Source organism: Hemibagrus wyckioides, linkage group LG29, assembly GCF_019097595.1.
Source record: "Hemibagrus wyckioides isolate EC202008001 linkage group LG29, SWU_Hwy_1.0, whole genome shotgun sequence".
Lineage (NCBI taxonomy): Eukaryota > Metazoa > Chordata > Actinopteri > Siluriformes > Bagridae > Hemibagrus > Hemibagrus wyckioides.
Genome location: NC_080738.1, coordinates 13880330 through 13904256, shown reverse-complemented (window position 1 = coordinate 13904256; position 23927 = coordinate 13880330). Strand labels below are relative to the sequence as shown.

The 23927-nt window shown below is 36.6% G+C and overlaps 1 protein-coding gene across 18 annotated transcripts in view; it reads right to left on the bottom strand.

Annotated features, from left to right (window-relative positions):
- The window catches only part of nrxn2b (neurexin 2b), a 599225-nt gene that overhangs the window by 4937 nt on the left and 570361 nt on the right, over window positions 1-23927 (bottom strand). For all 18 annotated transcript variants that reach the window (XM_058384467.1, XM_058384477.1, XM_058384475.1 and 15 more), the window contains 2 exons: window positions 19585-19907; window positions 11048-11123 (listed from right to left, as the gene is read on the bottom strand). In XM_058384467.1, coding sequence (XP_058240450.1) covers window positions 11048-11123; window positions 19585-19907 — 399 coding nt within the window. The remainder of the gene's footprint in view (window positions 1-11047; window positions 11124-19584; window positions 19908-23927) is intronic.

Genomic DNA, 23927 nt, shown 5'->3' with positions numbered 1-23927 from the left:
AGATGTTTTAATAAGACGTGACCACCGATCAATATATTTAGGCCTCAAGTTAATATTTCAGAGCCACAAACTAAATATCTCAGAACCATGATTATACAAAGTGATGCAGTGCATGACCTGAACCCACGACGTGCCTCCAGTTAATTATTTGGTGGGAACAGGTGAAAAAGGCTTCGAAATATATCTCGAAACGGATCTTAAGAGATCCAGCTTGTGGCCATAAGGAGCTTAAATCGTGGAGTCACCTTATTAAAAAATAACCTTCTGTTATATCGGTAGGGCTGCAGTTAACCACTGGTCTTAGTGATAAGTCTGGTTCTCCGAGTATACAAAGCATGGCTTAAAAAGGAGGGAGATATAATGTAATGCCTGTCAGCCTTAGGACACAATACACACAGACTGCCCTCAGTGTGTTGCTGAGCTCTGAAGAACAAACAGCTGGTAGTCAGTAATGCGCCATGTAACTCTGCGTGGTTCTAATGTCATCCAATAACACTGGATAATTCAGAAACACTCAGAACAACCAAGGTAAAACTTATTCTTTTTGTGCCTTACATAACACTGCACTGATGGATTCTCAATTCTGATTGGTCAGAAGTAAAAACATGAAGGACACCATGTAAACAGATCTGTAGAATATGTGAAAATTATTGACATGCTGTTCTTATGTATGATGTTTTTGCCATTTTTGAATGAAGCCTCCATTGTTTGCAAATGTGAAGCTGTAACCAAAGTTAGGAAAACTTAGGAAATGGAAGAATTTGTGCTTTGCTGTTTCTCTTTGGTCACTGTATATGATCAATAAATTGGTCATTATTTAAAAAATAATGCATTTAAATAATTATTTACATTATATAAATTAATATTTATATATATATTATATATTAATATGTAATATATGAATATTATTAAATTCTAATATCTTTATTGTATAATAATTAGTATTAATAATTATTATTAATTAATTAATTATTAATTAAATTATTATTATTATTAATAATAATAATAATAATAATAATAATAATAATAACGCATTACTCAAATAATTTGTAATCCTTTTTCTTCATGGCTTTAATTTTTCTTTTAATGTTACACTGGTTGAATATGATCATTCGAATAATCAGGGATTAACATAAATGGGCTGATAATGTAAGAAACTTTATGAATTATGAACGATTGTGCTTCATAACAGTCCGTGATGAAGCTTTAACCAAGTTTTTTTTCCTCACAGGAAACTCTGGAAACTGAGGAATTTGTGCTTTCGTGTTTCTAATGCGATAAGCTGTCATTTTTTTGTCTTGTTAACTTGGGTATCTTAGATTAAGGGATTTGTTTTGTAGACGTTTTACAGCATTACGTATAACTTTAAACGGCTAAAAATTCAGGACATTAATAAACATGTAATTGTTAGAAAATTGCTGTGATATGAAAAGAATTGATATGGAGTTCACTCTATATAATGAAACACTGAGGTAGTATCGGTAACTTCACTCCAAATTGAAGCGCATTGATTATTTTCCTATACCAGCATCTTTTATTCCATACATAAATCACGTAAAAAGAAAATCCATGAGTGTAAATTATTTGGACAGTATCCAATTCTGCACTGATTGCATATGAGATATAAAGGGACTGAAGAAGTGGGTGATGACTAGACTCTGAAGAACATTACACCCATATTAATAAAAACTAATTAATGCAGCAGATATACCCCCAACTCCCTTTGTGAGCTTTGGGAAGTAATATCCGTCAGGAAAGTCATATAGGGCTCTAGTCTGACACACAATGTTTTTTTGAATGGAACCGAAGTTTAGCAAGCCTCAACCGTGTCTTGTAAAAGGTCAGATATGTTGAACAGCCTTTCACAAGGAAGCTTTGCAGATAAAGATCTTAAAATCCAGCTTGACTGATGGCTTACTTAGCCATTTTTTATTGAAAATCATAATCATACCATGCTATATGGTATATAGGTTTGTGGACACCTGATCATCACAACTGTTACCACAAAGCTGGAAGCACACAATTGTATAGAATGTATTTGTTTTCTGTATCTTGGTTCCAATCACTTGAAATTCAGGACCAAACTGGTTCCAGCATGACGGTGACCCTGTGGACATTGTTTGCCAAAACTGGTGTAGAAGAACTTGAGTGTCTAGCACAGAACCACAGAATCCTGACTTCAACCTTACTGGGATGAAGTGGATGTGATGGTCAGGTGTCTGCAAAACTTTGGTCAAAAAGTTCTGAATGTCAAAAGTGTATGTATGTTTATTTTATTTTCTTTCTTTTTTTTTTTTTTTTTTACATTTTTAATTAGTACTCATAAACTGTACTCTTTATAAGTTTAATATTCATGAAATTAATTCTTCTTTATTTTTTATTATTAATTGCTACAACTAATAATAGTAAACAGAATTTTTTTTATTTAAATTAATTTTTTTCTTTTCTTCATGGCTTTGTTATGATTTTGGTCATTGAATACGATAATTATAATCGTCAGGAATTCTTAATTAATTTAAAAAGAATCTTTTTAAATAGATTATTAAATATAAATGTTTCGTAATATATTTTAATTCTAACATTTATTGTATTAATAATAATAATAATAATAATAATAATAATAATAATAATCAATCAAGATCCTCATGGCTTTAATGTTCCTTTTTATGTTATGATTTTGGTTGTTGAATATGATAATTATAATTGTTAGGAATTTTTATTAATTTAAAAAGAATCTTTTTAAATAGTTTAAGTATAAATGTTTCATCATATATTAATATTTTTAATTCTTACATCTTTATTGTATTAATAATAATAATAATAATAATAATAATAATGTATTTCTCAAATTTAATCAGTATCCTCATGGCTTTAATGTTACACTTTTTGTTGAATATGATCATTCGCATTATCAGGGATTAAAATAAATGGACTTGTAAGAAACTCTGAATTATTCAGGCTGCTGAGTTTAGCCTAATTAAATCAGAATGTATGAAAATAAAAAATACACAGATGGTACAGTATCTGCGTTTTCCATTGCACAAGGCTTTGAACCTCAAATAGAGACATTTCATGCCTTAAGCAATACGTCCTCGATATTTAACGTTCAGACAAGTGTGAACAAGAGTTTTTACCGAGTTCAGAAATGACTGGAACACTGACGGCAGTATTGTATCACTCAACACTAAATCAAACGGAGCAGAAAAGAACATTAAAGTCAAAGTCCGCCCCGGAATGACTCGCATTTTAATCTTCTTAATTATGTTACTATTAACACGATGAACTAATTAACACGTGATCTTCAGTGGCATCCAAGATATACTTTGTAATGGAATTCACCAGCTTTTAGCCCCCGGTTTTTTGTCGGACATGCTGAACAGCAATGACCTTTTAAATAATACAGTCCACTTCAAAGAGTGGCTTTAATTGGGATGCCATTTTAATCGTTACTCCAGTAAAGGCAGACTCGTAACGTTTTACATTCTGTACCACTTTTCTGTGTTTGAATATCACGTCTCCTTATTTGAATAAGTCTTGATTATACAATATTATTATTTTTTTAAATAAACAGATTATGCATAATTTTAAATGTAAAGAATTTGGAGGATAGAGGAAACCAGCTGTATTAAATATTAAATCTATCTATCTATCTATCTATCTATCTATCTATCTATCTATCTATCTATCTATCTATCTATCTATCTATCTATCTATCTATCTATCTATCTCTGTCTGTCTGTCTGTCATATATCTGTCTGTCTGTCTCTAATATCTATCTGTCTGTCTGTCTCATATCTATCTGTCTGTCTTATTTCTATCTATCTATCTATCTATCTATCTATCTATCTATCTATCTATCTATCTATCTATCTATCTATCTATCTATCTATCTCTGTCTGTCTGTCTGTCTGTCTGTCTGTCTGTCTGTCTCATTTATATCTGTCTGTTTGACTGACTGTCTCTTATATCTGTCTGTTTCTGTCTGTCTCTTACATCTGTCTGTCTCTTATATCTGTCTGTTTATCTGTCTGTCTGTCTGTCTGTCTCAGATATAAGAGACAGGCAGATATAAGAGACAGACAGACAGACAGATATAAGAGACAGACAGACAGATATATATCTGTCTGTCTGTCTCTTATATCTATCAGACAGATATATATCTGTCTGTCTGTCTCATATATATCTGTCTGTCTGTCATATCTATCTATCTATCTATCTATCTATCTATCTATCTGTCTGTCTGTCTGTCTGTCTGTCTGTCTGTCTGTCTGTCTGTCTGTCTGTCTCTGTCTGTCTGTCATATATCTATCTATCTATCTATCTATCTATCTATCTATCTATCTATCTATCTATCTATCTATCTATCTATCTATCTATCTATCTATCTATCATGAAATACCGCACTATAAAGTACAAGCCTGCATGATATCACATATTTAGAGATTAAATGTTACTTCAGGCCTCAGGCTTAACCTGGGATTTACTGACACATAGATGATGTTGGTCAAAGGCAAAATTCTTTTGCATCAAAGACTTTTGACGGAAAATATAAATTCTGTCTCTCTCTGGCCTCAAGGTTCACACACACACACACACACACACAGGACAAAATACGAGGGATTTCAAGACAAAATAAGCCAGCTTTTCTTTTCTTTCATGTCCTGCAATATCCTATTCTTTCAGTTACTTTCTCTTTTCTTTCTTCTCTTCTGTTTGCATTAGTTTCTTTCATGAATCGGTCCGTGCTGTTTATCTCCCATGACATTCTTCTTCCTTTTTTTTTTTTACTCCTTATTTATCTCCTAGCCCATAAGCTACCGCTGTGTGCTATTTGCATTCAACATCAACAGGGTCAACAACAACAACAGTTACCACTGAGACAGGCGTTCTGAAGCTCACTGAGAGGAAGGTGTTTGCCATTTTTCATTCCACAGATGAACAAAGCTAATTAACTCTGTGATGCACATTGTGGGTGGCTGAGTTTGATTAGTTTGCTTCTAGGCTTTTTTAATATAATATTCATTTTCATTATCTAATCAGTTTATTGGCCATGATGTAAACAAAGATATCAGCAATTTTTGATTATGATCCAGTCAGGAGGTACTAAAGAGAAGAATACGGTATAGACGATGCAGCCTAACCATAAGCACATGATGCCGCTTATTGGCTAGTTTTGATAAATATAGATTTAATTAAAATCTTAACTTAAACTAAGAATTATACGTGTGCATCTTGAACACTGACCACATCTGAGAGCTAATTTTCAGAGAAGTTGTATGTTTTACAGCTCCTTGAGTAAAAATGGGACGTTTCTTGTATATGTATATCCAGTATTTCTTAAAGCTACGATATTTGTGTGTTTAACTTTTCAATTCAATTTATCTGTATAGCTGACAATGGACATTGTCTCAAAGCAGCTGGGTAGAAGTGTAGAAATATAGAAAGTTAAGTTACTGTTTATCCCTAATGAGCAAGCCTGAGGTGACGGTGGTGAGGAAAAACTCCCTGAGATGATATGAGGAAGAAACCGTGAGAGGAACCAGGCTTAAGAAGGGAACCTCATCCTCATTTGGGTGACACTGGACAGGAAATAATGTAAATATCCTTTCTTCAACAGCAATCAAGAGCTCTTGAGGAACTAATAGGTTTAACTGACGTCTGATGTCATGCTGACATTGGTGAGGAAATGATGATAGCAGATCAAATAGAGGTCATTTAGAGAAAAGGCCACTTATTGTGGTCATTTTGCCCACTGTTGTCTGTACAGAATGCGTAAACATGTTTCTTTGTGCTAACGATGAAATTGATGATGATTTGTATTTGATTAGAAACTGAATTGATTAGGCTTATGATCAATCTGGTATATACCATCTAGCTATACAGCAACATGATGAATGACTCATATTTACAGTATGAGGAAACCCCTTAGATACCCCCCCCACCCCCGGTCCCCTGAATTTAGCTTCAGAAACGCCTCATTGTGTTGACTGAAAGCTGCACCTACAGTATGTAAAAAATGTGCTAATCATTTATAGGTAGGAAAGCTACTTCTTGTGTACGTTTAGTCCCAATATTAAACACTATTGTACATTTAACTAAAATGTATTGGGGAGAAATACAATGTAGGGCATTTGCAAAGATAAAAGAACTGCACAGAGTATCTTATTAGGCCTGCTATTTATAATTATTCATGGATTTAATTCACTTGATATAATGCATTTATTTATTTATTTATTATATTAATATTAAAATTAATATTAATATTATTTATTTATTTATTTAGCCATTGTTACTTAGTTAATTGTAGTTCAGATTTTTATTCACTATATATTAATTTTCTAGCCAATTTGTGTTAGGAGGTTTCAGTGCTCTGTGTACTAATTGAAAGCATTATACTAGGTGGGAACCAATGAAACGGGGTCGGTACCATCTGAAATTATAATTCACAAATCTGTAATAAAGCCTTTTCAATTTAAGGTTCAATTCCAGTCTCAAAGAGCCATTCATTTTATATATATATATATATATATATATATATATATATATATATATATATATATATATATATATATATATATATATATATATACTTTTTAAATAATGCATATATATATATATATATATATATATATATAGTATTATATATATGCATTATACATATATATATATATATATGTAGTATTATATATGCATTATTCATTATTTAAAAAGTTCCACACCAGATTATTATAAATTGTAATTCAAACATCTTACATTAAAATTTTCAACTAGATGTTATTCCACTACAACAACACTTAAAAAATGTAATTAAAAATCATATTTGTCCATTTAAATTTAGACTGCCATGGCACATTTCACATTCAATAATGAAGAATGAAGTGTTTCTCTCTCCTTATTTCCACGCCTGACAAACATAATTTACCCAGCTTTTATTTTTGAGTGTCATTATGTTTTTTTTTTAAATGATTACAGCTAGCTGAAATTATGAACAATGATGTCACTCATTCGATCCTCAATAGTGTTAGATGCTAATGCATGCATATAAAAAAAAAAAAAAAAAAAAAATAGATTTGTTCATTGAGCGCCGATTGACATCTTGCTACGAAGTCTTCGCTGCACAATGTGCGTCTCGGATTAAACAAAATGAGAATGGGGGTTTAGGGCTAGTGGTAATGGGTCTGCGAGGCTCTTAGGGAAAGCTCTCTAATCAAAAATGTTTTACTGTTCTACCCTAATCGATCTGTTTATGACGGTAAGGGTTTACGGCCTGCTGGTGCTTTTATTTTACCGCAGTGCTTGAAATAGGAATAAAAGTTTTTGTTTGTTAGAATGTATATGTTCTTGGTTTTCAGCAAATCAGCAGGTAACTGTGAAGACCTCGAATGAATGACGCTAAACTGCCAATGTTTGAGAATGTATATTACTGTAATGATAATTTTTGGTGTAAAGTGCCATCGGTGCAGCAGATTACCGAAGTGGTTTGTGAGTGTGTTTGATTATTCGATTGTCTTTCATTCACAGGTGACGTTAGGTCGAGATCTGGCTCCATTAAGATCAGTACAAACCAATGTAGTGGTAAAGCATCAAATTTAAGCATTATCACCTGCATTAGAGGTAAGTAACATTCAGCAACTCTACAGTAATGAACCTAATTTCCACTTTGCATGTAGCCAAAACATCCTGTTGTTGTTGTTATTATTATCAGCTTGATAGTCCATTTAAATGTTTGACTCTGTAGCTAGGAAGAAGTACATGGCGATTCTGAAAAATGGGCCAAAAAGCACATCTGCTACCCAACAGAGTAAAACACAGAAAGGCCGGTACTCTTCACATGCAATAAAACGTTACGACGTCAATAAAACACACATGCTATATACGTGGCTGCCAGAAAATCAAATCAGCAGGACCTGGAAGCGTGTAAATTTTACTGTGTGCTTTCAACTACAGAATTATTAGCACCCTTTTGAAATGTAAAAACATGCAATTCTGAGTTTAAACAAGGATATGCTATTGAAATAAACGTAATCGCACAAAAACAAAAGGAAACATGGGGTAAATGCAGTTTTCAAAATTATTGGCACCCCAAAATGACTATTTAGTGAAGTCTCCTTTGATGAGGATCACTAGTGCACATGTCTAACAAACCTGGAAGCAGGGCCTTCTTTATATCTTTAGGTTTGTGCATATGGACTTCCTTCATCAACTAAAATAAATTAAGCTTGCAATCCAGAGCTTGATAAAGATGTTGCAATATATATATATATATATATATATATATATTTGTTGTTATCTTTTCAAAAGCTCCATCTAAAGCCACTATTGGTCTAAAAACTCCTTGTTCTTGTCCTTACAGACTTCTGAGCCATAGTGAACCACATCAACCTCTTTTTAATAAATAAAGCATCAATAATCCTGGGCTGGATGTGCACAATGTGCACGTTTGTGTGTCTGATGGAAGCCATTGTTTGTGTTCGACTGCATTATGTTGTCGGCTCATTAGAAAGGAGAGAACCCTAAGCCAGGCTTCATTAAATTGGGTAATTAGGGATGTCTAACAAGGGCAGAGATTAATTAGCCCACTGAGATAGACTGGGAGGAATGGGGTCCGTGAGACGTTTCACAAGACCCCAAGAATCATCACCACAATCCTTTCTCCGCCTCTTTTATTTACCGTTTTTTTTTAATCAATTCCTGTTTCCTCAGGCGCAACACGACAGGACGCACGTGTGGGTAAACAGCAGTGTTCAAAGCTGGAACGGTATCTTGCTCAATTTTTTTCCTTCCCAAAGTCCCCTTCGCTATAGAAGGAGGTGGTAAGGGTCACCATAGTAGTGATGGATATGATTAATAATATAGTTACTGGTTCTCTTTTTATTAGCGGGTGCCAATACTTTTGGTGAATATAAAGAAAAGCTTTACTGAAAACCTGAAGTTAAAATGCAGTGTATATACTAAGAGTCATATATTTTCCGTAGCTGAAGGATATATATTTATAAATACATGGTATAGGACGCTGTTTGAAATTAGCCCCAACTTTAGCATGGGGAATTCTTAATAGATCGTTGGTACGATGCGTGCGATGGGGGCAAATATCAACATTTACATAAATATTAACAAATCTAAAACATTAAAATGTATGCTAAAAGTGTGATATTGCCCTATAAGCCTCATGCAAAACAAATATAACGTGCTGAAGCAGCTTTCATCAAAGATATGGGAAACATTATCATTAAATATTTATCCTGTTTTAGCTATAAAAGCTAAAAACATATATTTTTTTTAGCTTTTATTACTTTATTAGTACAGTACTTCTAAAACAAACATCTCCACAATACAAGTTGTATAAACACAATTCCACTTTCTCCTGATTCTAGGAGTCATGCGGAGTTGAGCTTAGCCAAGTTAGCAATGTTAATTTCCAAAAACATTAGATTTCCCACCATTCAGTTATTCAAAAACAGAAGACATTTTCCATGTCTTCTCCTACAAAATTGTCATTATTATTTGTGTCATTATTATTAATAGGAACACGATATAAAGTTGTGTGTCGGCTAAACAGGAAGTGAACAGGAAGTGATGGTGTATCTCGGTAATAGAGTGATGTATTCAGTAAATGACCTGGTTTTATGGGACAAGAGTAAAAATCCCTATAGGGAGTGTTCTAACTTACAATTTAGTGTTCAAGTCAGCTCAGTGAAAAGAATTTTTAAAGTTTCTTTTCCTAAAACTTTGGTTTAGTCATTATTGAATGTCTAGACTGTAGCACTGTGACCCCAATCTGAACAAAACTTGATGGTTTGATATGATTGATATTTCACCCACAACCTCAACAAACATGATCTATGAACAAGAAGTGATGGTATTACTCAGCAATATATCTTTCTGACCATCATCTTGTCACATGTCCAGTATTTTGCAACATGATCTAAAGCTCTAAAATGATCTAAAACAAGCTTCAAGTTTATTTTACACCTGGGAGGCCTACTGCAAATGAAAGATGTGAAGCAATATCTCAACAACAGCTTAACTCAGCAAAACTGAGTAAACGACTTCTGGTCTTCCTCCAATGCTTGGCCCCTTTAATTGCTGCTCCAGGCTACTACTACTACTATTATTATTATTATCTATTATTATAAGACAATTTTGCCATAGTTGCCTTTGACCAACCAATCAGTAGTCAGCACAGTTTCCACCACTTTTTGTAACTCCACCCACACAGCAATGTTTAGTAAACATTTTTTTTCTGGTCAGGATGGAAAAGAAAAAACTGCCTCGCTGCATAGGTCAGGAGTATAATTCCAAGCGCTGCCAAGTTGCTACTGCTGGGCCCTTGAGCAAAGCCCTTATTCTGCAGCTGCTTAGTTGTATAAATGAAATAAATGCAAGTCACTCTGGATAAGTGGACTGGTGTCTGCCAAATGCCTTAAACGTGTGTATATATACATTTAGAATGAGTATTGCAAGGGTAACTGGACCATTGTTACTGTACCACAATGTTTTGTGAAAGGGTTTGTGTCATCTCTCAGTTCCAACCTGCTGAATACTTATTGGAATATATAATACAATACGCAATAAGCATACTCTCAGAGACTTGTGTGAGATCATAGCTATTTAGTTAGTATTTATAAGAACAATTTTCAGGAAAGCCCATCATTTTGTTCTAATTGGTATTTAAAATAAAATAAGTTACACGTTCGTTTTTATTAGGATTTCTGGTCAGACATTACCCAAGCAGTGCTGTAAAACAAGTCGACGTACCCAAAGGACAATACACATGTGAAGTGCTAAGATTTTATAGCCTAATAAACTTTATCTTGGCTGTTCTCAGTTGATTTAGACTTAGAGCTGGAAAGTCATTCCAGCTTCATTTCACTTTTTTAAATAATAAAAACCATGAGTTGAATAATGTTAAAGTAATGGCAACAATACCGACTAATCACAGCTGTATTTATAAAATCCCAGGTTTTGATTAATCTGAGTGGGTGTGTGTGTGCGCATACCCCATTAATCTCCATTAATACACCCCAATTTAGAAAAATGAACTCACCGCCAGGCTCGCACTCCTCTAAATCCTCATCATCACTAGGACATTCTGCTGATGCTACTAGCAGATCATCTGTGTTCTGAAAGAGAGAAGCAGAGAAAGATATTGGGTCATTCATCTTTTCCCAGTTCCTGGCTACCTTTTATGTCTTAAATATTTTATTGTATTGTATTGTGCATATATGTATATATGATGTTTGTATGTATGTATGTATAGATAATAAAAAAAAACCTAGTAAATAAATAAATAAATAAATAAATAAATAAATCTGATAATTAAAATATTAATGGTGTGTTTAAATTATTACAAATATTAATACAGTGATATTATTATTATTATTATTATTATTGTTGTTGTAAGGTGAAAAAAATGCTCTTATATAGAAATCAAACTTTTTTCAGTTTTTATTTTTTTCCTGTGCCCTCAAATATGTCTGATGTGGGTATTTTTCATGGACAGAATTTATTTATTTATTTATTTATTTATTTATTAATCCAAAATCCGCTCTGCTTCATTGGCTCGCTTAACCCCTTTCCCCCAAAATATGTGCCCCCCCCCATAAAAATGCGACCCCCCCATTTCTTTTTTATGAAAATGATTGCACACATTGAAATGACAATGCCTTCAATTTTAGTCACTTTATGAAAATTTATAGAGCACTAACCCTCCAGTGGAACCAAATGCTTACTGCTGTAAAATAAACCCTAGACTTGCCATTTGAATGGTAAAATAATACAGTTTTTTTGAAAGCCGAAAAACTACTGACTTGCCATTGGGAACTTCTGGAGAATGTGTCACATGGAAATGTAGTGAATGCTCTTCAGCGCTCTATGGGCTTTTGTGCTATGTTGCTCAGTCAGGAGTTTTTCCAATAGGAGGCACATATTCTTTAGTCTTGGTGCATGTATAAATGCAAGGGTTAAACCACACATGATGTCAGTTCACCAGTTGGATCCAGCTTGGAACAAACCAAACCAGCCATCATGTCTATGGGCAAGGTAATCATCAAAGATGATTGAAAGGATTAGACAATTATATTTATTTAACATAAAATCTTTTCCGCTTAAACAGGTTATCTTCTATGAGGACAGGAACTTCATGGGGCGCTCCTGGGAGTGCAGCGGTGATTGTGCCGATATGCACTCTTACATGAGCCGCTGCCACTCCTGCAGGGTGATGAGCGGCTGCTGGATGGTTTACGATCAACCCAACTACATGGGCAACCAGTATTTCATGAGGAGGGGCGACTACGCTGATTACATGAGCATGTGGGGCTGGGGCAACAACTGGATCAGGTCCTGCCGCATGATCCCTATGGTATGCTGCCAGCTTTGCTGTATCATTTTAGTCTTAATTTATAATCTATGGTGCATTTCCTAGTTAAATGAAGCTTACATTTCCCCAAACAGTACAGAGGATCCTACAGAATGAGGGTCTATGAGAGGGACAACTTCATGGGTCAGATGCATGAGATGATGGATGACTGTGATTCCTTCATGGATCGCTACCACTGGTCCAACGGCTGCATGTCCTGTCACGTGATGGACGGCCACTGGCTCATGTATGAGCATCCCCACTACAGAGGCAGGATGTGGTACTTCAGGCCTGGAGAGTACAGGAACTTCAGGGACTATGGTGGCATGAGGTTCATGAGCATGAGGCGCATCATGGACTCCTGGTATTAAACCAGCTCAACTGGTTATTATGCAAACTAATTTTCAATAAAACATAGTCTTAAAACGTCATTTGCTGCTGTTTTTCTTGCTGAAAATACTATCTGAAATGTCAAGAATTAAGTAGTTCTTTGATTTCTTGGGTAATTGCTCTTTTATGGGGCTAATATCTTTATAGAGGGGCATTTTGCTGCACCTTTTGAACTTGTTACTAATTTCATTTAAGCATTAAAGTTTTATTACAAGCAATGTTCTTTCTTCCAAAATCCACAGGTTCTCCAAATAGTAGAAATTACTGATAACAAATTACTTGCCTTTCTTATTTTTTCCCAGTAGTGCTTTGTTCAAGATATTTTGAGGTTGACCTGACAAAAAATTCTCCTTCAAAGAAAGTGTGTAAAAAAAGCCCCAATGGACCGGTCTTCCTTGGCAAAAAAACAATGATTCTAAGCTACTTTAGCTTTTGCACCTCCATTTCCATACAATAATTGATTCTAGCATTTTGATATATAATAGGAAATGTATTTTTAAGCATAAATCCACCACCATTTAGACTTTAATGATAAAATAAGTGCAGACATTACAGATTCATTTGCAAATGACATGGTCACAAGCTTTTAGAGCTTCTATGAAAATTTTCCCAAATTGAACTCGTTTGAACTCGAACTAGAAACCCTCTTGTTTGAGCCACTTCCTGCTTTATATGTTACACTGTATAACATTCGTGAAAGCATGAATACTTATGCATGGATTTTTCAGGCTTCATAAACCAGTGCCCTCCAAAAGTATTGGAACAAAAGATCCAATTTTTTTTTTTTTCTTTGTTTTTTGATCTAGGTTTCAGCCAAAAGGATGAATGAGATGCTGGTTTATAATTTAAGCTGTTGCACCCTGATATTTATATCTAGATGTATTAAACAAATCATTTCAACCCATCCAATCAAAAAATATCTGAAAATGTGACTGACTGCTTCTTCTTGTCTAGGTGTTCCCTGTTAGATTGATTGTTTAAAAGCTGAAGGCTCTGAATGGTCCTCTCTTGGTCTGTATCCTGGGTTTCACCTGTGGAGACTGTCAAAATGCGGAGGAAGAACAGATCTGCTTATGATCCAGAACATGCACGATGGAGGTAATGTCATGGCTTGGGCTTGCATGGCTGCTTCTGAAACTGGCGACTGTGCATAGTTTCAAAAAGGGAGCATAAACATTGTGGTCTTAGGAATTCTAGATGCTGTGAAATGACGGATCTGAGTTGACCTCAATAGCTTCTGTGCAGTAACACATATCTCTGCGCTTAGGGATGTTTTGACACCTTACATAACTCATCATTCTCAATCTCTGACACTATGAAATCCTATTTCCTTGTGATATTGCGCTGTTCAGTTCCCGATTGTGAGCTATTTTTTACATGTGGTCCTTTTTCAAGAAGAAAGATTGTCCAAAAATGCTCTTTAGAAAAAGGGTGGCCACAGTTTATCTAGTGGGATGAATTTACAAATGTGTACAATGGGCATCCATTTATAAATATGAACAATCTGTGAATCTCTACAACAAATGTGGTATTCCTGAAACTCTAGATTTTTGAGAAGATTGTGTAAATATACCAAAGAGGACGCATTAATGTGAATATTGTTTGACTGTTTGTATAAATGGTAATGAGTTTTGTAAGCTGTCAAGTTTAAGTCGTTGATTAATTATACACACAAAAATGTGATTTTGTTTTTTCTCCTTTGCATAAATCAGCCATTTCATGTTAAATTGCTGACACAAATAAACCAAAAACAAATCCATAAATTAAGCCAAATATGGTTTAATTAGGACATAAGAACGTCTCAGTACAGTTTAATTTGTGTCTACATTTTTGGACGCAGGCATAGGAGGAGATTTTTAACCATTTAGTCATCAATTTGTTTGTTTTAGGCTTAGTTTTTTAGGCGCCTTTGTGGGTGGGACTAAATGTGAATCTGCAGCAACATGCTTGGTCATTTATAGCTGATTGGCTTCTATTAACCAACACATGCAGGGGAAGGGTGATTAAGCGCAATGATTAAGGTATTGGATTACTGATTGGAAGGTTGTGAGCTCAAATCCAAGGTCCACCAAGCTGCTACTGCTGGGTCATTGACCAAGGTCCCTCAATTGCTCAGATGTGTTAAATGAAATAAATGTAAGTCGCTCTGGATATAGGTGTCTGCCAAATTCCAGAAATGTTGGACAACTGGTAGTAATTTTGAGTCTGGATTGACGTACAAAACATTCCCGCAAAACTTTAGTGGAAGATTGATAAATGGGATGGAATAAGAGAATGAAGTAACCTTCAACATTCACATCAGGTTCATCACCTAGGAAAACTCTATTTCTGTTTCGCCGCTCGGCTAACCGAGACCGTGTCCAAGAGGAAAAAAATATCAAAGCGTACAAACAATGTTTTATTTAACCATCAAAGTGTTAGACGGTAAGATCAAAACCACGCGACGCCTCTCGATCTCTGCACTTCTATTCTCTCATAAAGACAGGTATGATTGAAGTCTTCTTCACCGTCTCACTATGGCAGCTGTTCGCTGTTGTCTTGTCGAAGCAGGAGGGGAACACGAGTTCATTGATGTATTTATAGCTACGAAGCAATCACATCCTCCTGTGCACCAAACTGTTTAATATAACACACCGTCAAGGAACAGTATTTCTAAAAATACTACATCAAATACATTTCAGTTCTGAGATTTAGATGAATGTTTCAATGAGAACAGATTGTGATCACTCTAATGGTTTAAAAAGGGATACAAACACCTTAATGGTTTTAAAATTGGTATTATATTTTCATTTTGATATTATAATATTGTTCAAGGTTTCCTTCGGGATAGAATTTTTAAGGATACATGACATAGGTGTCATTTCTTTATGACACCTGATGCAAACCTACAAAGGCTTATTCTAATAGTCATCAAGAATGCTATATGAAATTTTGTAAATACAGGGTGATGCTCACAGAGCTACATACATGATACCTGTATGAGCCATTTATGACATTACACTACATAAACATCCATCCATCCATCTTCTATACCCGCTTTATTCCTAATTAGTGTCACGGGGATCTCAGAACACATTGGCAGGGGTACACCCTGGACAGGTCGCCAGTCCATCACAGGGCCACACATACACTATATTGCCAAAAGTATTCGCTCACCCATCCAAATAATCAGAATCAGGTGTTCCAATCACTTCCATGGCCACAGGTGTATAAAATCAAGCACCTAGGCATGCAGACTGTTTTTGCAAACATTTGTGAAAGAATGGGTCGCTCTCAGGAGCTCAGTGAATTCCAGCGTGGAACTGTGATAGGATGCCACCTGTGCAACAAATCCAGTCGTGAAATTTCCTCGCTCCTAAATATTCCACAGTCAACTGTCAGCTGTATTATAAGAACGTGGAAGTGTTTGGGAACGACAGCAACTCAGCCACGAAGTGGTAGGCCACGTAAACTGACGGAGCGGGGTCAGCGGATGCTGAGGCGCATAGTGCGAAGAGGTCGCCAACTTTCTGCAGAGTCGATCGCTACAGACCTCCAAACTTCATGTGGCCTTCAGATTAGCTCAAGAACAGTGCGCAGAGAGCTTCATGGAATGGGTTTCCATGGCCGAGCAGCTGCATCCAAGCCATACATCACCAAGTGCAATGCAAAGCGTCGGATGCAGTGGTGTAAAGCACGCCGCCACTGGACTCTAGAGCAGTGGAGACGCGTTCTCTGGAGTGACGAATCGCGCTTCTCCATCTGGCAATCTGATGGACGAGTCTGGGTTTGGCGGTTGCCAGGAGAACGGTACTTGTCTGACTGCATTGTGCCAAGTGTAAAGTTTGGTGGAGGGGGGATTATGGTGTGGGGTTGTTTTTCAGGAGCTGGGCTTGGCCCCTTAGTTCCACTGAAAGGAACTCTGAATGCTTCAGCATACCAAGACATTTTGGACAATTCCATGCTCCCAACTTTGTGGGAACAGTTTGGAGCTGGCCCCTTCCTCTTCCAACATGACTGTGCACCAGTGCACAAAGCAAGGTCCATAAAGACATGGATGACAGAGTCTGGTGTGGATGAACTTGACTGGCCTGCACAGAGTCCTGACCTCAACCCGATAGAACACCTTTGGGATGAATTAGAGTGGAGACTGAGAGCCAGGCCTTCTCGTCCAACATTAGTGTGTGACCTCACAAATGCGCTTCTGGAAGAATGGTCAAAAATTCCCATAAACACACTCCTAAACCTTGTGGACAGCCTTCCCAGAAGAGTTGAAGCTGTTATAGCTGCAAAGGGTGGACCGACGTCATATTGAACCCTATGGATTAGGAATGGGATGTCACTTAAGTTCATATGCGAGTCAAGGCAGGTGAGCGAATACTTTTGGCAATATAGTGTATAAACACTCACTCCAATGGGCAATTTAGAATTACCAATCAACCTAATGTACATGTTTTTCGACTGTGGGAGGAAACCCATGGGGAGAACATGCAAACTCCACACAGAAAGGCCCCTGCCTGTTCAAACCCAGGACCTTCTTGCTGTGTGGCAACAGTGCTAACCACTAAGCCAGTGCTGCCCGCTGTATAAACAATGCCATATTACAAAAAGTGATATCAAAATGAAACCCTGGAATATGCCATTATAAATACTAAGGTTATTTTATGTCATAACATTGCTATGACTATATAAATTATATTGGCAAAAGTTTTGGGACACCCCTCCAAATCATTGAATTCAGGTGTAGTTTTTCAGGAGTTGGTTTTTGTCCCTTGGTTCCAGTGAAATGAAAGGAACTCTTACTCTTAATGCTTCATCATACCAAGACATTTTGGACAATTTCATGCTCCCAACTTTGTGGGAACAGTTTGGGGATGACCCCTTCCTGTTCCAACATGACTGCAGACCAGTGCACAAAGCAAGGTCCTTAAAGACATGGATGAGCGAGTTTGGTGTGGAGAAACTTGACTGGCCTGCACCTTAACCTGATAGAACACTTGAATTAGAGCGGAGACTGTGAGCCAGGCCTTCTCGTCCAACATCAGTGTTTGACCGAAGAATGGTCAAAAATTCCCATAAACACACTCATAACCTTGTGGAAAGCCTTCCCAGAAGAGTTGAAGCTGTTATAGCTGCAAAGGGCAGGCCGAATCCATATTAAATTCATGTGCATGTAAAGGCAGATATCTAAAAACCAATATAATGTATTGTCAAGAGACCCTATGAGCAATGCTCTTTAATAAATTTTACTAAAACCTACAAAATCCTGTAGTTGTAAGTGGTAAGGTAGAGTATTCTAGTAAAACCTGTTTAATTGCCAAAATATTACTATATAGCTATTAACAATACACAATGCATTAATAATGGGGGATGTGGTATCTTAGTAGTTAGGACTACTGATCAGAAGGCTGTGAGCTTGAATCCCCGGTGCACCAAGCTACTACTGCTGGGTCCCTGAGCAGGGCCCTTAACATTCGATTGCTCAGTTGTGAAAAATGAAATAAAATATAAGTCGCTCTGGATAAGAGTGTCTGCCAGATGTCGTAAATGTAAATCATAATTTATCGTAAATGTAAATCGACTCATTTGTTGGTTATGCCTGCCATGAACTTTTCAGCTGAATTCTTATTAACTTTAAACTTAACTATGTACAGCTAAACATTTTTTATAATCAATAGCTTTCCCAAATATTCAACTTCACCGTCCTGCCTTTTAAAAAGAGTTTCCTTTGGAATTAATAAATATCTTATCTTATCTTATCTTATCTTATCTTATCTTATCTTATCTTATCTTATCTTATCTTATCTTATCTTATCTTATCTTATCTTATCTATCTTATCTTATCTCATCTCTTGTTTAACATTTCCGTTCACACGTGTTACTTTGTTATAAAAATTTCACTATCAGTATTCAGTATTAATTGTTTGTTCATGTTAACAAATTTAGTAAATAAGCTTAGATAAGGCTGAGTGATTTCTTTAATTACCCACCGAAAAGACAATTAAGGCCTTAGTTCATATTAATTATCCATTGTGGACTTCATTCAATATGCAAACAATCATCTATTCATTCAGCTGTTAATTGCTTTCCCAACATTACTAACATTAGCTACTCGTCTCGAAGTATTTTTTGTGTGTATGTTATTGCATAATCAATAATAAGCTTCTCTAACATTATGCATTGCTTGGAAAAAAATAAATAAATACAGCCCGGAGCATTTTACCTTCAAAACTTGACTTTCACTTTGAGCTAGATTTAAATAATGAACTCAAAGCTGAATTGTTTTGTCGGCTGTGAGCATTGTTATGACTGCCAATGCCATATTTAACATTCTGCCTGATCTAAAATAATGAAGTTGTATTGTGGCATAAAGCTATAATAATGAATTTAAAGCGGCTGGCATGGCTATGTCTTTGTCCCGTTGAATGAACACTTGTGTGGCACAGGCTAATAGCCACTTCACACTTGAGCAATTTTTCTAATGCTCTTTTGGGATAATTAAGTGTTCCTTCCTGCCTTTATTCAATTTGGACAATAGTCACAGTTTTTTCCTTTTCATACTGCCGTAAGCAAAGGGCAGGAGGAGAGAAAAAGGACGAGGGGTAAATCTAAAATGAACCACTACGGACGCAACGTGAATATTTGATTAGATAAGGCATGGTGGCATGTTTATAGTCTGCACTTCTCTTTATTTAACTCTCACTCTCTTTTTCCCCCATATAATATTAGTACCCACAAGCAATCCAGTTTTTTTCCTCCAATGTAATAATAATAATAATTTAAGACCAGAGAGGAGGAAAATTACACCTTATTGCTCGGCATGTAGTGCTGAATGTTTCTTTTTTCCTAGTCCTCACCTGTGTGACAGTGTCTCTCATGGTGGGTGAGCGCTGCTTGCGAGTGGTGGTGGTGGCCATGGTGGTTGTGGTCTCCATAATAGTGGTGGACATGTCTGCGAGTGGCGTGGTGGACGTGGTGTCTGTGGTGAGGACCGAGGGCACTTCGCCCACCAGACGCAGGTTGCCCTGCACTTGCACGTTCGGGTCACCTTCCGCCGCTAGCTTTAGGACCTGCAGGCCGTTGTAGTACAGGCCCGAGATCTGACCCTGGAAGTTGCGGCCTTTTTCACCACCGCCGATTTTTATGAACGCCTGGCTATTAAAGATGGTCAACTGCCGACCTGTTGGGACGTTGAAAGAAAGAAAGAGCGAAGGAAGAAGGGGAAGGGGGTGAGAGAATATTGTGGGATGAAAAAGGAAAAGAAGGAGGATTGAATATAGAAGAGATAGTAAAGCAAAGTTAGAAAGAGGAAATTGGCGAAGTTTTGACATCACACACCATGAAATAGGCTCATACAGCAAAGAGCCTCAAATCTCTCTGGATTGTCCTGGTAACACTTAAGCAGATTGGACATGGATACAACTAAAGGTAGCAGTTAGACGTGCAATTATTACGACCTACAAACTTGTCCTATCAAGCCTCAGGTGTGTTAGCAAGACGAGAGAGATTTGTTTCTCCTCTCTTGTCTCCTTTGCCGATGTCAGCACTCTATTTCCTGTCCTATTCACAGCTCAAACTGACAGAGTGAGTAAGGAAACGACCTCTGATGAGGTGTCCCCCTGCAGAGCGAGTGATGGACCGATCAGTAGGAGACGAAGAAAGATAGATTTTACTTTTAATTGACGCAATGAGAGCTACAACAAGGGTGGCCGTACAGAACGTCATTTTATGGACGTAGTAATATTACGTGCACATTTCTCCGCTCATATGATTATTTCCTTGGCTAATTTGCTTCCCCCTCTAGTCACGCATGGATAAAGGACCCAGTGTGGTTCCACAGTTTGAATGAGAATGAGGGGAAAATACACCGGACGTCCATTCTTTGATTCAATTAATGCTGACTGAGCCTATTATTTACTTAATAGCCTTGTTTGTGCAAATCACAGTTCATTGATTTTAGTGTCCATGTGTGTATTTGAGTGTGTGTGTAACACTACATTGATTTCACTGCTCTTGTGAGAGTGCACGGGTATGAGTGACAGAATAAGCTAAGCTATTCCATTAGGTTGACACTAGCATTAGTGGATCATTAACAGATCAGCCCATCTGCCTGAACCCCAGGAGAGCTGCTGATGACTTTAAGCCATAATGACGCCTGCACAGATGACTTATGAACCGGATCTTTCTATGAGTTAATTTCTCACCGGGATAAGTATTTCTGGAAAGGGATGCTGAAAGATCTTGAAGGAGGAGCACTGGTTTTGAAGGGAATAGAGGATAGTGCACAAATGGTCCATTATAGATGGATGATATCGGCAAAGGAGAATACACAAACAACACGTACACAGATTTTGTCTCTCACATTTCTGGTCTCTGAATAATATGTATATAAAACATGACATGCTTGCATGGACTCACTGGTTTCCTCCCATGTCCCAAAAAATTTCCAGTAGGTGGTTTGGTGACTCTAAATTGACCACAGGGGTGAAAAATGTGTGTATGGGTACAATACAGATCGTATTCTCACCTCCAGATCCAGAATAAAGCTGTTGCTGAAGAAAAATGAATGAATTACAATGTTTTGAATCGAAATGCAATACAACCCTTTAGAGAAGGTTCAGAGCTTGACATAGAACTAGGAAATAAAGTAACAGGATGCTTGTATTCCAATTGTAAGACAGCAGCCCAGACCTGGGTACGACTAGTTTCGATTTATCACCTTTAAAAGCCTCTGGTTTTTCCCTCTATAGCTCTGAAACTGAGGGAAACACTCCCAGGATGAAGAGTAGAAATGATAACCATGTCCAGAAGCTTGAAGGTCCTAAGATTTGAAAATCGGCAGCTTCCCATAAGCACCTATACAGTTTTGTTTTGTATGTGATTTTAGGTTCTATCTAGAAGCTTGCAATAGTGTGTTTCACTATCAGAAAGAACCATCTTTAGGAAGCTGAACACTTTTAAGTATCCGAAGAACCCTCGAGGAACCCTGGGTGGAGTTTTGTGTTGGCCAAATTTGAGGGGTAACTTTACCTAGTAGGATACCAAGCATCTTCATCTTCAATCCTATAATACATTAGATGATAATTCCGTGAAAGGATTTAACTAATATAGCAGGCAATCTGTCACTGAAAGAGGATTTCAAAATTTTAATAAATTGCTCGAAACTATCACAGTCATATTTGTAGTGGAAGAGTTCCAGAAATGATTCTATACTTGGAATGCACAAATTGATCTCACATGTAGTTAATTTTCTGGATAGCCTTTTTTAAAAATAGATAAGTTATCTAGCTGTGGTGTTAAGTAAACAGTAGTTTAGCTGTGTTCAGTACCAAAAAAAATAGCTGCAACTACTTTGAGATCAATCCTCAGGTATTCCTGTCAAAATACATTTTCAGTTAAAATGCTGCCTTTTAAAGTCTGCAACTATTAAAGCAGAAGTAAGCAAAGAAAGATATCAGGAACGGAAAAAAAGGTGAAAAATGCACTGTACATGCGGAGGTGGGAACAGCATACAAATTCTTTACAAAGGTATAGGCGCTCCAATTCGGCTAAAATAAAAATACCGTGACAGATGGTGAAGCACTTCAAATTCTTTAGTTGTATTAAAGTCGAAAAAACTTTTTGAAAAACGTCTTTAAGCATTAAAGCAAAAGTGGAAGAAAGATTCACAAGAATTTTCTTTTTCGTTTCTTTTTATTCTACAGAATACAAAGACAATGAAGACAAATGTTTGCTTCCAAGTTTGTGGAAACAGTTTGGGGAACCTATAGTATACAGTGAAACCTTGCAATAAGAATTTAATTTGTTCTCGAGACTTAAGGTGAAAATTTGTATTGCGAAATAGAATTTTCCCATAAGAAATAATCCGTTCCAGCCACCCAAAAATATGACCAATATTCCCAATAGGAAGTGTATGTAAACTGTATGGCTGCTTACAAAGAACTGACCCAAGCCAAACATTCCATGTCAAGGGTCCTCACAGGAAGTCGTGCCACCAAGCTTGGGCTAAAAATAGAACAGACCACCCACACCACCGATCTGTCAACAAAAATCACTGTTCATTCGTATGCTGAAATTGTTTTGTATGACGATGCTAATTTTTTTGCAATTTTTCAATTCTTAAGGTGAAAATTTGTAAGTGAGGGCATTCATATGCAGAGGGCTCACTGTATATGCTAATTGAGAAAAGCTGTGTGTTTCATATATACAGCTTTTACTTATAAAAATGTATTTGAATGAAGTTATTGAGCCTCTGATCTAACTTTCATTATTTTAAAAGGATACATTAATAGTTGTGAGGTTATACATTTATACCCTAGCCATTAAACTAACTGTCAAATAAAAAGTGGCAACTGACTAGAGGTGTGATTTAGGACAAGCAAATGATGTCTATAGTATAGACTACAGAGTATTATGTAGATGAAATGTGATGAGGAAAGGGGTTTGAGGCTGACTTTAGTAAAGAGAGACCGGTATGGGGGTGGGGTTGTGGCAAACCCGTAAAAAGATCGTCCCAAGAGAAAACACCAGGATTATCAACTTCGATCCTTGTGTATCAGCCAGACTGATATGCTTACAAGAGGCAAGAAAATGAGAGAAAGAAGAATAAATAGACAAGCGAGAGAAAGAGAGAGCAATAGGATTGTATGAAAAATGAAGAACAATCTGGGGATGTACTCAGGATTTTTGAGCTACCTAGAATATGTTCGCTTCAATCCCTCATACGAAGTTGAAGAGGCTTCTACTTCTACCTCCATTACGGATATGCAGCTTGACTCCCCTCATCTAAAAATGGAAGAGGCGAGCAGGAAGAGCTGAGCTAAACAGTTCAGACAGGAAACCAGCGAATGGTGTTTGAGTAAATATACTGTACAGTATCTTAAGAGCTCCGCGAGAGAATCTCCAAAGGGATTCGGTGGAGAACAAGCATTTATCGCATCGCTTCATACAGAATCCTGGTCCAGAGAGGATAGCGGCTGCTAGCCTTTTAGTGAAGGAAAGAGGAAAAAAATGAAGGATGGCAGTTTTACAAGGTCCATGATTTGTCTTTTTTTAAACAATGGGACATGTTTCTGTGACTGATGGGAAAATTCATCAGCTCATCGTATATATATTATATTGTGTTACCTTTTCTCCTTTTCACACGGCCAAGTTCTGTGTAACGACTGGGTGTGTACTGTTTATTAAAATATATTAAATT